The 14771-nt window shown below is 41.0% G+C and overlaps 1 protein-coding gene across 2 annotated transcripts in view; it reads right to left on the minus strand.

The window, feature by feature from the left end:
* Positions 1–14771, minus strand: part of Gys2 (glycogen synthase 2) — a 50519-nt gene that overhangs the window by 2538 nt on the left and 33210 nt on the right. For both annotated transcript variants that reach the window (XM_006506957.4, NM_145572.2), the window contains exons 13-15: positions 5141–5236; positions 3360–3523; positions 2205–2285 (exon numbers count right to left, since the gene is read on the minus strand). In XM_006506957.4, coding sequence (XP_006507020.1) covers positions 2205–2285; positions 3360–3523; positions 5141–5236 — 341 coding nt within the window. The remainder of the gene's footprint in view (positions 1–2204; positions 2286–3359; positions 3524–5140; positions 5237–14771) is intronic.

The following is a 14771-nucleotide window of genomic DNA, read 5'->3' on the forward strand; positions in this document are numbered from 1 at the left end:
AGCAGAAAAGGAAGTAGAGCATGAATAACCCACCACGGCAATGACCTGAATCAGCTCGTGACAGTCTCCTCAGCGAGGGGTGGACTGAATGACTCCCATTCTTCTATGGTAACATACAAATTAATTCCCTGCACTCATGTGGCACCAACTGGACTCAATGGGTCAGAGGGAGGAGAAGGAAGGAAAAGGAAAACAGAGAAAGAAGAAGGGAAGCCATGAAGTTGGTGTGTGTGTGTGTGTGTGTGTGTGTGTGATCTAATACATTGTATTCATGTGTGAAATTATCAAGGAATTTTTTTAAAGAGCTGAACTGAACTTAGGAGTAAGAGCTAAATACTCATTATTGAATAAAATATAAATGGGTGAATGTAGCCTCGTCAGCAAGTGAAGTGTATCTTTAGATAAATGAGGCACCCACACCTCCCAGTGCTCACATGGTAAATGCAGAAGCTGGAGTGTGCAGAGGGGGGAGGGGATCATTTTTGCCTCCCCTGGGACGAACCCTTCCCTATATCTTCCAGAAATCGAAGCTAGGTGGGTTAGGTGTTGGGTTATCCAATAAAATTGTTTTAGTACAAATGATGCCTGGCTTGAGATTCCTGATCAGAGCACAGCTGGACTTGAGGTATTCGTGAGCCTGTGATGTGGATGGATGGTTTGGGGTTGATGAAACTGATGACCCTTGACGCTGAGCATATTTGTTGTGAAAATTATTAAAAGCCCATTTGTGGACATATGCTCAGAAGAGGCTCCTTCAGGACGCAGAGGTCCTGAACAAAGTGGGTCTTTTCTGTTTGTTTCTTGGTATGTTTGTATGTATTCTTGTTTGTTTAAGGCAGACTCATTCCTTGTTGCTCATGTTTGTCTTAAACTCACAATCTAAATAATCCTCATGACTTGGCTTTCTGAATAACTGGGACTATATGTATATGTCCCTAAGGCGATCTTATATATAATGTTGACTTAAATGTCCAATCTGCCATCCATGGTCTACCTATGGCTACATGAAGCCAAGTGTGGCTATGAATGTGGCTCAATACAAAATTGTAAATTTTTTCTTTAATGTAAGACTTCCTTTTTGAGTTTTTTTTAAATGTCATCTTGATTGCACAGTTCTCAAGTGTAAATGACAACACAGTATTGCAATACCAAAGGGTAGGCACACTTAAAATACCTCATCTTCTCACTCTGAGGCTGTCCCCCATTGGATGCAAGGTTAAAGAGTGTAGTCCTTGGATCAGTGTGCAGACTCCATGGGACTAATCACGCTGAAGAGGAAAGCCTAAACATCTCTTCAGGGCGTGTCCTGTCTTCTATCTTTAGAAGAGCTCATGTGTGAACTAGGGTAGTTTCACTGATAGAGATGTCTAATTGGACGTTAGAAGAAGACCTCTATGGGCTGTGCTGAACAGAACATAAACACTCATAGGGTCTATACTGGCTGGTTTTGTGTGTCAAGTTGAAACAGGCTCGAGTTATCACAGAGAAAGGAGCTTCAGGTGAGGAAATGCCTCCATGAGATCAAGCTGTAAGGCATTTTCTCAATTAATGATCAAGTGGGAAAGGACCCCTTGTGGGTGGTGCCATCCCTGGGCTGGTAATCTTGGGTTCTATAAGAAAGCAAGCTGAGCAGGGGAAACAAGCCAGTAAGGAACATCCCTCCATGGCCTCTGCATCAGCTCCTGCTTCCTGACCTGCTTGAGTTCCAGTCCTGACTTCCTTTGGTGATGAACAGCAATGTGGGAAGTGTAAGCTGAATAAACCCTTTCCTCCCCAATTTGCTTCTTGGTCATGATGTTTGTGCAGGAATAGATACCCTGACTAAGACAGGGTCCAATTCCTCCTCTGATCTTGAATTTTCTCTATTTTACTCTTGCCAAGTGGCAAGTTTCTAAATTGAAACACTTCCCTAGATAGAGAGCTGCCTCCTGTTAGATCAACCCACTCTGTTGTCGATAACTCTCAGGCGAATGGGAGAGTAACAGAGCCTCCGAGCAGCAAGGTAGAGTTTTAATAAAGAGATACTTCTCTGATGGTGTGAATTAGCCATCTAGACATTTGTGCCTCCATTCTCTGCTTTGACTCAATGCTTAAAAAGGCATTCTATTGGAATATTTTGCTATGCTCAGATTCAAACTTATTGATAGAACTGCCAAATAGGAAATGTCATTTTTGAAAAAGGCAACAACATAGGAAGTATTTACCGTTGGTGGTGATGTGGGCTCTAGGTGGAATTTGTCTGGAAAAGCCCTGCTCAGTGTCAGGTGTCTGGCATGCTGGTAATACTGTCAAGAGAAAGCCAGTTTACACATCAAAATTAGATATGTCAGTAATCAAGTTATGATATAAGGTTCTATGTTCCCAAGCCTGAAATACCTATCTCAATATTAACTAATATATAAAACTTGTTGTGGGTTATCATCTAATATTTTACCCTGTCAGACATTGCATAGACCAACAGCTATCTGTATATGTGAGTTGGGGTATCTACGTGTCCTAACTTGGAAAATAAATGAAGAAATGACCATCTATAATTTTATTAGTTGTCAATATACATGCCCAGAAATACTGCAAAGCATTGAGGGAGATCAGCAGTGTTGGCCAAGCTGAGCTCCGGATTAAATACAAACATGACTGAATATTGCCCTCAGTTTTAAATATCTAGACACTGGACACTAACTCTGCCCAGACTTAGGTAAAGAACAGAACATTTGAGACCCTGGCCCTCCTGTTCTCTGATCAAATGAGCTAGTGAAGTTAACCCCTTAGCTCATGGCAAACAGCAGTGTTATTGGGTGTAGATACTCAGCACTTGGCTGCACCTATTTCTTGACTAGGAGAACCCAATACTATGTGACAAGCATACCATCGGAAGGCTAAGGTACTTTGCTTAGTATTAAATCACTCAGTTTTAAGATAGGTGGACATCTGGGTGTTTGCACACCCATTTCACCGGTGTAAAGAGACATTGTTTATACTTGCATTCACCAACCGTGTCCTTCCCACTGGGCATTGTTGAAGAATACACTTGTCTTATCTGGGAAAAATAAGCAAGGTATTTGCTCTTGACCTTTCTTTTTAACTCCATATATTTGAATACTGGTTATGTATCAAGCTAAGCACAGGCCAGGTTCATGCTACATCCTGATAGACTTGATATCACACATTTCTAAACCCATGAAGACATGGGCTTCAGAAGTTTTGAGAAGTCACATTCAGTTTAAAAAGTACAGGGATATGGCCCTGAGATTCCAGCTTATGGTACTGAGTTGACTTTACATATTGTGACCAGAGGCAAGATTGTCATCGTGCAGGATAGTCTCGACATGCTCCTCCAACGTCCTGAGGAACTTGCTTACTCTGCCCAGGTATCTCCAGTCCAGGAGATCTGAGAGCCTCTCCGTGCGGTTCCTCTGAATGATCCTTTGCCGGCGTGACTGTTTACAAAACCCGTAGAGGAACTGAGTCAGCTGGTTGCAAGAATCGTCTGGAGAGCGGAAGCGTCTGTCCACGATGTAAATACCTGAAGGACACACACACACAAATCAAAGCACAGCTTCCAACCTGGAGCTAAGGAACATTGCTCCTCCCTTCTTTATTACCTCAGGTTCTGCCAAAGGCCGTGACTAGCCTGCCATCAGTCTCCTGCCTCAGCTGCAAAGACCTTCACTTTATCTTTTTCTTGTCTAATGTTATATATTTTCTATGCTATTTATTAAATTATTTATTTTTATTTCATGTGCATTGGTGCTTTGCCTGCCTTTATGTCTGTATAAAGGTGTCGCATTCCCTGGAACTAGAGTTACAGACAGTAGTGAGCTGCCGTGTGAATGCCGGAAATTGAAAAAATCAGGACCTCTGGAAGAGCAGCCAGTACTCTTAACCAATGAGCCATTTCTCCTGTCCATTTTCTATGATGTAATTATTAAAACCCACCAGCAAATGTCTGCCAGCATAGCAGATCTTACCTTTAAAAAAATATCAAGACCTCTGGGTCAGTAATTCTCTATTAATTGTTATTAACCAGAAACACCAGATGGAATCTACTACCAGGTCCCCTCTCCCCAACTCTGTGCTTCCACTTACAACCTCTGACCTAGTAGAAAGCTGCCCCCTGTGGACTCAACAGCCAAGGCACAGACAGAGAACTAATCCTGGCCTAAATTTCTTGTTGCTAGGCAACATGAACAGATACACAATGAAACAAGAATTCTCCTACAATCTTAAATAAGTGATTTTTTTTCCTACCTCAATACATGGATCTTTAAAAGAATAAAAGTGTTTTGTATGCAGTGGTTCTTAACCTTCCTCATGTTGTGACCCTTTAATACAGTTCCTCATGCTGTGGGGATCTCCAACCATAAAATTATTTTTTTTGCTACCTCATAACCATAATTTTGCTACTTTTTAAAAAAGATTTACTTATTTGTTATAAGTACACTGTAGCTATTTTCAGACACACCAGAAGAAGGCATCAGATCTCATTACAGATGGTTGTGAGCCACCGTGTGGTTGCTGAGATTTGAACTCAGGTCCTCCAGAAGAACAGTCAGTGCTCTTAACTGCTGAGCCAACTCTCCAGCTCTCTGTCTGGCCCTGCTCATTATGGCTCCACTCAGGCTGTCTTCAGACACTCCAGAAGAGGGCATCAGATCTCATTATGGATGGTTGTGAGCCACCATGTAGTTGCTGGGATTTAAACTCAGGACGTTTGGAGCAGTCAGTGCTCTTAACCGCTGAGCCATCTCTCCAGCCCAATTTTGCTACTGTTATGATTCATAACATAAATATCTGATATTCAACCTCTGTGAAGGTTCTTGGATGCACAGGTTGAGAGCTGTTGCTATAGATGAATCAATATGCATACTCCAATACTGTATTAGTGCTCCTAGGAATTTAAAAAACCCTATCACTACCATCAAGGAATAAGTTAAAGGTAAAGTTTGCTCAACATCTGCCCTTGTGTAATTCTTCTTCTTGGGGGCAGAATATTCAATATTAGGAACACTTTTTTCTATGGATCTCTACTTAAATCTATTTTTAATTAAACAAGAAATATAAGCTTTAGTTTCTTTTCAGGACAGCTTTAGCGGTATGCCCCGTGAAGACCCTCAGGTCACAATGGAAAGGAAAATCTCACCGTATGCAGTAGGGTCAGCCACATGCTCCTGCACGAAACACCCAAAACCGGAGAGGTTTGTAGTCACACTGGGGATGCCCATCACTGTGCATTCAGCTGCCAGAGAATGGACAAAGAATGAGCATCAGACCTGCTCCCAATCCTCACATGCATGTGGAGGAGAAAGATCCTGGCTGCCTGGCTGGAGCCATCTTTACTCCTTGCCAGGCATGGCAGTAGGGCTTCATCTACACTCATGGCATAGATAATATTCAAAACCACCCTGTGAAGTGTGTCTGACATCATCCCTCTCTGACAACGTGAGGAAATTAAAACATGGGGAGTGGTTGCAACTTGGCCACTCCCAGAATCGGGGACATTGCACAGGGAAGCTGGGATTTGAAGCTAGACATCCAGTCCAAGAGCTTCTGCTGGGACCTGCTGCTCTCTGCTGTCTGAGCCCAGATGGCTACTTTCTGGTTTGATTTTGTTCTGTTCTGAGCTTGTGACCCTGCTTTGCAACTTTATCAGGATGAGTATGTGTTTGGATACAGACAGGTTCTCTGTTACCTTAATCTCCTCCACATACAACCTGCTACTCTCTTGAGGGTGTAGGGAATTCATAGTCCAAGTCTTCCCTTACCTGTCTCCTGCAAAATAGCTGCGCAGCTGTCTCTAAAAATATCATTCTTTCAAAGATAGCTACGTTTTCTTTGTCCATTTGTGCGTACGAGTGTGAACCTGTGTGTGCACATTCCTGTCGATGCCCATACCTAATACTAAGAAAATTTCCTCAAGTGTTCTTCAACCTCATCCATTTAGGCAAGGTCTCTCCATCAAACCCAGAGCTTGCTGATCCAGCTTGCATAGCTGGCCGGCTTGCTCTGTGGAATCCCTGTCTACTTGCTCAGAGGCTAGAATTACAGGCTTAGTGCCACTCTCTTGGGCATTTGGTGTGTTCTGGGGATCTGAATGATGGTCCTTAGGCATGCATGGCAAACCTTCTAACTCAGGAGCTGTCTCCCTGCCCAACATCTACATTTTAAACAAGTAATCTATGTTTCTTTCATTATGGAAAGTTTTGGTTCTTGAGAGGAGATGGGTGTAAAAGTTGTGCCTGTCGTGTATTGTGTTGTGCAGCTTAGATCACAGTTTTTTCTTCTCTGACTGTGAGTCTTTCCTCCTGGATCAGTTCTTTAGCTACACAGCAACATTTTTTTTACCTTTAGGGAAGAGCCAGAAGAAGTGCATAAGGATTACCAGCTTCTTTGAAATCTACTGAAAATTTTGAAACTCCTCCTGGGAATAATTCATACACTCATAAATTCACCTTTGCCTAAAACGCCATGAGATTTTAAAAAAATGATTTTTTTCTCATTAAATAATTTACTAATAAATTTTGTTGTAAAATCTAGAAAACCAAGAATGCCCCTTGAATGAATTTAATAAAGTGTTTTCTTGGGCTTTCTCAAAGCACCGTGCTGGTGTCTTAGCTTGCTATAATATATATCGCTGTGCTAAACACCATGACCATAAGCAACTTGGAGAGGAAAGGGTATATTTTGCCTTGTATCTCAGTGCATCCTGAAGGGAATCAGGGCAAAGACTCAGCAGGCACCTGAATGCAGGAACTGAAGCAAAGTCCACAGAGGAATACTGCTTACTGGTTTGCTACCCATGGCTGCTTTCATATACAGCTCAGGCCTACCTGCTCAGGACTGGCACCACCCACCCTGGGCTGGATCCTCCCATATGAGTCATTAATCAAGAAAATTTCCTACAGACTTGTCTTATAGTCCAATCTGATAGAGGTATTCTCTCAAACAATGTTCCCTTTTTCCAAATAACTAGCTTGTGTCAAGTTGACAAAAAAATAAAAATAAAAAATTTTTAAAAAATCAACTAGCAGAGTTGGCATTAATGAATGCTTTCTACAATTAGAACAGCACTATTTAATATTATTATTAAAATAAACTAGAGATTATGGAATATGAGAAGGCTAAATTATACCACCTGAAAGATTGTTTTTCTTCAAGTGTCAGGTTAGAATTGTCAGAAGGTATCTAACCTTCTTTCTTGCTTCTATCAGAACCAATGCTCCCCCACCCCGAATCATTGCTATGCCTCAGCCCCCAATTCCAGCAGATACCCCCACCTAAATGAATGCCAGAGACCAGGACCCAACTTTAACAGAGACTCCTTGCTAGAGCAGAGGCGACACCAGCCATGACAACTTCAGATTCCAATTCAACTAGAGACTGCCTACCTACTGAATCAGAGGCCATGCAGGTCACCACAACTCTAGTCCTCAACTGGAGCAGACACTCCTGGCTTGACAAGAGATCACAGTAGCCACCAGAAATCCAGCCCCCAACTAGGGTGGAGACCTCTGATCAACCACAGGCCCCACAGGCCAGAAGACAAGAGAGGAAACAGAAACCAGGGAAAAAATACTCTTCCAACAAAGACAAACCCTAAAATTGATGCCTAGACATATAATCACCCTAAATTCAGATGTGTATAATCAAAAACAGCCGGTATACTACATTACCAACAGAGCCCAGCTGTATTACTTCAGAAAACCCGAAGGAAACACAAGAGAAAAAAAAACAAAAACAAAAAAAACTTAAAACCAACTTTATGAAAATGACAGAGGAGGTCCTTAAAGGAGAAAGGAAAAAAGCCCTTAAAGAAATCAAGGGAAAGACAAATAAAAAATTAAAGAAAATGAGTAAATCCCTTCCTTAAAGAAAGCCAAGAAAAAACACAGTTGAAGTAAATGAATAAAACAGTTTAAGACATGAAAATAGAAATAAAAGCAATAAAGAAAACACAAACTGAGGGAATTCTGAAAATGAAAACTCTAAGGACATGAATAGGAACTGCAAAGTCAAGTATTGCCAACAAAATAGAAGAGATAGAAGAGGGAATCTCAGGTGTTGAAGATACAAGAAATAGATACATCAGTCAAAAAAAGTTACATCTAAAAGTTTCCTGACGGGCACAAGTCCCTTCCGGTCCACTTGAGCACCAGGGTGCCTTGCCAGCAGAGTCTCCCGACACCCGCAAGGGCCCACACAGGATCCCCCACGGGATTCTAAGACCTCTGGTGAGTGGAACACAGCATCTGCCCCAATCCAATCGCGCGGAACCTGAGACTGCATTAACTAGGGAAGCAGACGATCCAGGCCTGACCTGGGGCACAAGCCCCTTCCGCTCCACTCGAGCACCGGGGTGCCTTGTCAGCGGAGTCTCCCGACACCCGAAAGGACCCACACAGGATTCTCCACGGCATCCTAAGACCTCAGGTGAGTGGAACACAACTTCTGCCAGGAGGCAGGTTTGAACACCAGATATCTGGACACCTTCCCTGCAAGAAGAGAGCTTGCCTGCAGAAAATACTCTGACCACTGAAACTAAGGAGAGAGCTAGCCTCCCAGGTCTGCTTATAGAGGCTAACAGAGTCACCTGAGGAACAAGCTCTAACCAGAGACAACTATAACAGCTAGCTTCATAGATTACCAGATGGCGAAAGGCAAACGTAAGAATCCTACTAACAGAAATCAAGACCACTCACCATCATCAGAACGCAGCACTCCCACCGCACCTAGTCCTGGGCACCACAACACAACCGAAAATATAGACCCAGATTTAAAAACATTTCTCATGATGATGGTAGAGGACATCAAGAAGGACTTTCATAACTCAGTTAAAGAAATACAGGAGAGCACTGCTAAAGAGTTACAGGTCCTTAAAGAAAAACAGGAAAACACAACCAAACAGTTAGAAGTCATTAAAGAAAAACAGGAAAACACATCCAAACAGGTGATGGAAATGAACAAAACCATACTAGAACTAAAAAGGGAAGTAGACACAATAAAGAAAACCCAAAGCGAGACAACGCTGGAGATAGAAACCGTAGGAAAGAAATCTGGAACCATAGATTCGAGCATCAGCAACACAATACAAGAAATGGAAGAGAGAATCTCAGGTGCAGAAGATTCCATAGAGAACATCGGCACAACAATCAAAGAAAATACAAAATGCAAAAGGATCCTAACTCAAAACATCCAGGAAATCCAGGACACAATGAGAAGACCAAACCTACGGATAATAGGAGTGGATGAGAATGAAGATTTTCAACTTAAAGGGCCAGCAAATATCTTCAACAAAATAATAGAAGAAAACTTCCCAAACATAAAGAAAGAGATGCCCATGATCATACAAGAAGCCTACAGAACTCCAAATAGACTGGACCAGAAAAGAAATTCCTCCAGACACATAATAATCAGAACAACAAATGCATTAAATTATGATAGAATATTAAAAGCAGTAAGGGAGAAAGGTCAAGTAACATATAAAGGCAGGCCTATCAGAATTACACTAGACTTTTCACCAGAGACTATGAAAGCCAGAAGAGCCTGAACAGATGTTATACAGACACTAAGAGATCACAAATGCCAGCCCAGGCTACTATACCCAGCCAAACTCTCAATTAACATAGATGGAGAAAGCAAAGTATTCCACGACAAAACCAAATTCACACATAATCTTTCCAAGAATCCAGCCCTTCAAAGGATAATAACAGAAAAGAAGCAATACAAGGACGGAAATCACGCCCTAGAACAAACAAGAAAGTAATCCCTCAATGAACCAAAAAGAAGACTGCCACAAGAAAAGAATGCCAACTATAACAACAAAAATAAAAGGAAGCAACAATTACTTTTCCTTAATATCTCTTAATATCAATGGACTCAATTCCCCAATAAAAAGACATAGACTAACAGAATGGCTACACAAACAAGACCCAACATTCTGCTGCTTACAGGAAACCCATCTCAGGGGAAAAGACAGACACTACCTCAGAGTGAAAGGCTGGAAAACAATTTTCCAAGCAAATGGTCTGAAGAAACAAGCTGGAGTAGCCATTCTGATATTGAAAAAAATCAACTTCCAACCCAAAGTTATCAAAAAAGACAAGGAGGGACACTTCATACTCATCAAAGGTAAAATCCTCCAAGAGGAACTCTCAATTCTGAATATCTATGCCCCAAATGCAAGGGCAGCCACATTCATTAAAGACACCTTAGTAAAGCTCAAAGCACACATTGCACCTCACACAATAATAGTGGGAGAATTCAACACACCACTTTCATCAATAGACAGATCGTGGAAACAGAAACTAAACAGGGACACAGTGAAACTAACAGAAGTTATGAAACAAATGGACTTAACGGGTATCTACAGAACATTTTATCCTAAAACAAAAGGATATACCTTCTTCTCAGCACCTCACGGGACCTTCTCCAAAATTGACCATATAATTGGTCATAAAACAGCCCTCAACAGATACAAAAATATTGAAATTGTCCCATGCATCCTATCAGACCACCATGGACTAAGGCTCATCTTCAATGACAACATAAATATTGGAAAGCCAACTTTAACATGGAAACAGAATAACACTCTTCTCAATGATACCTTGGTCAAGGATGGAATAAAGAAAGAAATTAAGGACTTCTTAGAGTTTAATGAAAATGAAGCCACAACATACCCAAACCTATGGGACACAATGAAAGCATTTCTAAGAGGGAAACTCATAGCTCTGAGTGCCTCCAAGAAGAAACTGGAGAGAGCAAACACTAGCAGCTTGACAACACATCTAAAAGCTCTAGAAAAAAAAGGAAGAAAATTCACCCAAGAGGAGTAGATGGCAGGAAATTATCAAACTCAGGGGTGAAATCAACCAAGTGGAAACAAGAAGAATTATTCAAAGAATTAACCAAACGAGGAGTTGGTTCTTTGAGAAAATCAACAAGATAGATAAACCCTTAGGTAGACTCACTAGAGGGCACAGGGACAAAATCCTAATTAACAAAATCAGAAATGAAAAGGGAGACATAACAACAGATCCTGAAGAAATCCAAAACACCATCAGATCCTTCTCCAAAAGCAATACTCAACAAAACTGGAAAACCTGGACGAAATGGACAAATTTCTGGACAGATACCAGCTACCAAAGTTGAGTCAGGATCAAGTTGACCATCTAAACAGTCCCATATCACCTAAAGAAAGCAGTTATTAATAGTCTCCCAGCCAAAAAAAGCCCAGGACCAGACGGGTTTAGTGCAGAGTTCTATCAGACCTTCAAAGAAGATCTAATTCCAGTTCTGCACAAACTATTTCACAAAATAGAAGTAGAAGGTACTCTACCCAACTCATTTTATGAAGCCACAATTACTCTGATACCTAAACCACAGAAATTTCCAACAAAGATAGAGAACTTCAGACCAATTTCCCTTATGAATATCGATGCAAAAATACTCAATAAAATTCTAGCTAACTGAATCCAAGAACACATTAAAGCAATCATCCATCCTGACCAAGTAGGTTTTATTCCAGGGATGCAGGGATTGTTTAATATATGGAAATCCATCAATGTAATCCATTATATAAACAAACTCAAAGACAAAAACCACATGATCATCTCGTTAGATGCAGAAAAGCATTTGACAAGATCCAACACCCATTCATGATAAAAGTCTTGGAAAGGTCAGGAATTCAAGGCCCATACCTAAACATGATAAAAGCAATCTACAGCAAACCAGTAGCCAACATCAAAGTAAATGGAGAGAAGCTGGAAGCAATCCCATTAAAATCAGGGACTAGACAAGGCTACCCACTTTCTCCCCACCTATTCAACATAGTACTTGAAGTCCTAGCCAGAGCAATTCGACAACAAAAGGAGATCAAGGGGATACAAATTTGAAAAGAGGAAGTCAAAATATCACTTTTTGCAGATGATATGATAGTATATATAAGTGACCCTAAAAATTCCACCAGAGAACTCCTAAACCTGATAAACAGCTTTGGTGAAGTAGCTGGATATAAAATTAACTCAAAGAAGTCAATGGCCTTTCTCTACACAAAGAATAAACAGGCTGAGAAAGAAATTAGGGAAACTACACCCTTCTCAATAGTCACAAATAATATAAAATATGTTGGCGTGACTCTAACTAAGGAGTGAAAGATCTGTATGATAAAAACTTCAAGTCTCTGAAGAAAGAAATTAAAGAAGATCTCAGAAGATGGAAAGATCTCTCATGCTCATGGATTGGCAGGATCAACATTGTAAAAATGGCTATCTTGCCAAAAGCAATCTACAGATTCAATGCAATCCCCATCAAAATTCCAACTCAATTCTTCAATGAATTAGAAAGAGCAATCTGCAAATTCATCTGGAATAACAAAAAACCTAGGATAGCAAAAACTCTTCTCAAGGATAAAAGAACCTCTGGTGGAATCACCATACCTGACCTAAAGCTTTACTACAGAGCAATTGTGATAAAAAAAACTGCATGGTACTGGTATACTGACAGACAAGTAGACCAATGGAAAAGAATTGAAGACCCAGAAATGAACCCACACACCTAAGGTCACTTGATCTTCGACAAGGGAGCTAAAACCATCCAGTGGAAGAAAGACAGCATTTTCAACAAATGGTGCTGGCACAACTGGTTGTTATCATGTAGAAGAATGCGAATCGATCCATACCTATCTCCTTGTACTAAGGTCAAATCTAAGTGGACCAAGGAACTTCACATAAAACCAGAGACACTGAAACTTATAGAGGAGAAAGTGGGGAAAAGCCTTGAAGATATGGGCACAGGGGAAAAATTCCTGAATAGAACAGCAATGGCTTGTGCTGTAAGTTTGAGAATTGACAAATGGGACCTCATGAAACTCCAAAGCTTCTGCAAGGCAAAAGACACCGTCAATAAGACAAAAAGACCACCAATAGATTGGGAAAGGATCTTTACCTATCCTAAATCAGATAGGGGACTAATATCCAACATATATAAAGAACTCAAGAAGGTGGACTTCAGAAAATCAAATAACCCCATTAAAAAATGGGGCTCAGAACTGAACAAAGAATTCTCACCTGAGGAATACCGAATGGCAGAGAAGCACCTGAAAAAAAATGTTCAACATCCTTAATCATCAGGGAAATGCAAATCAATACAACCCTGAGATTCTACCTCACACCAGTCAGAATGGCTAAGATCAAAAATTCAGGTGACAGCAGATGCTGGCGAGGATGTGGAGAAAGAGGAACACTCCTCCATTGTTGGTGGGATTGCAGGCTTGTACAACCACTCTGGAAATCAGTCTGGCGGTTCCTCAGAAAATTGGACATAGTACTACCGGAGGATCCAGCAATACCTCTCCTGGGCATATATCCAGAAGATGTCCCAACGGGTAAGAAGGACACATGCTCCACTATGTTCATAGAAGCCTTATTTTTAATAGCCAGAAGCTGGAAAGAACCCAGATGCCTCTCAACAGAGGAATGGATACAGAAAATGTGGTACATTTACACATTGGAGTACTACTCAGCTATTAAAAAGAATGAATTTATGAAATTCCTAGCCAAATGGATAGACCTGGAGGGCATCATCCTGAGTGAGGTAACACATTCACAAAGGAACTCACACAATATGTACTCACTGATAAGTGGATATTAGCCCAAAACCTAGGATACCCAAGATATAAGATACAATTTGCTAAACACATGAAACTCAAGAACAATGAAGACTGAAGTGTGGACACTATGCCCCTCCTTAGAATTGGGAACAAAACACCCATGGAAGGAGTTACAGAGACAAAGTTTGGAGCTGAGACGAAAGGATGAACCATCTAGAGACTGCCATATCCAGGGATCCACCCCATAATCAGCTTCCAAACGCTGACACCATTGTATACACTAGCAAGATTTTATCGAAAGGACCCAGATGTAGCTGTCTCTTGTGAGACTATGCCGGGGCCTAGCAAACACAGAAGTGGATGCTCACAGTCAGCTATTGGATGGATCACAGGGCTCCCAATGGAGGAGCTAGAGAAAGTACCCAAGGAGCTAAAGGGATCTGCAACCCTATAGGTGGAACAACATTATGAACTAACCAGTACCCCGGAGCTCTTGACTCTAGCTGCATATGTATCAAAAGATGGCCTAGTCGGCCATCACTGGAAAGAGAGGCCCATTGGACATGCAAACTGTATATGCTCCAGTACAGGGGAAAGCCAGGGCCAAAAAAATGGGAATGGGTGGGTAGGGAAGTGGGGGAGATGGTATGAGGGACTTTTGGGATAGCATTGGAAATGTAATTGAGGAAAATATGTAATAAAAAATATTAAAAAAAAGTTTCCTGACATGAAATAGACCAAACCTTCAAATAATAGTAAAAGAAAAAAGAAGATTCCCGTCTCAAAGCTCAGAAAATGTTTTCAACAAAATCACAGCAGAAAATGTTCTTAACCTAAAGAAGGAGATGCCTATATAGGTACAAGAAGCTTACAGAACACCAAATAGATTGAACCAGAGAAGAAAGTCCTGTTGACACATAATAGTCAAAACATAAAACATAGAACAAAGAAAGAATATGAAAAGATGAAAAAGAAAAGGGCCAAGTCTCTTAGACCTATTTAAAGTACACCTGAGGTCTCAGTGGAGAATCTAAAAGCCAGAAGGCCTTTGGCAGATGTGCTACAGACTCTGAGACCACACATGTCACTCCAAACTATTATACCCAGCAAGATGTTCAATAACCATAGATGAAGAAAACAATATATTCCATGATACAGTTAAATGTAA

Source organism: Mus musculus, chromosome 6 (genome assembly GCF_000001635.26).
Source record: "Mus musculus strain C57BL/6J chromosome 6, GRCm38.p6 C57BL/6J".
NCBI classification, from domain to species: domain Eukaryota; kingdom Metazoa; phylum Chordata; class Mammalia; order Rodentia; family Muridae; genus Mus; species Mus musculus.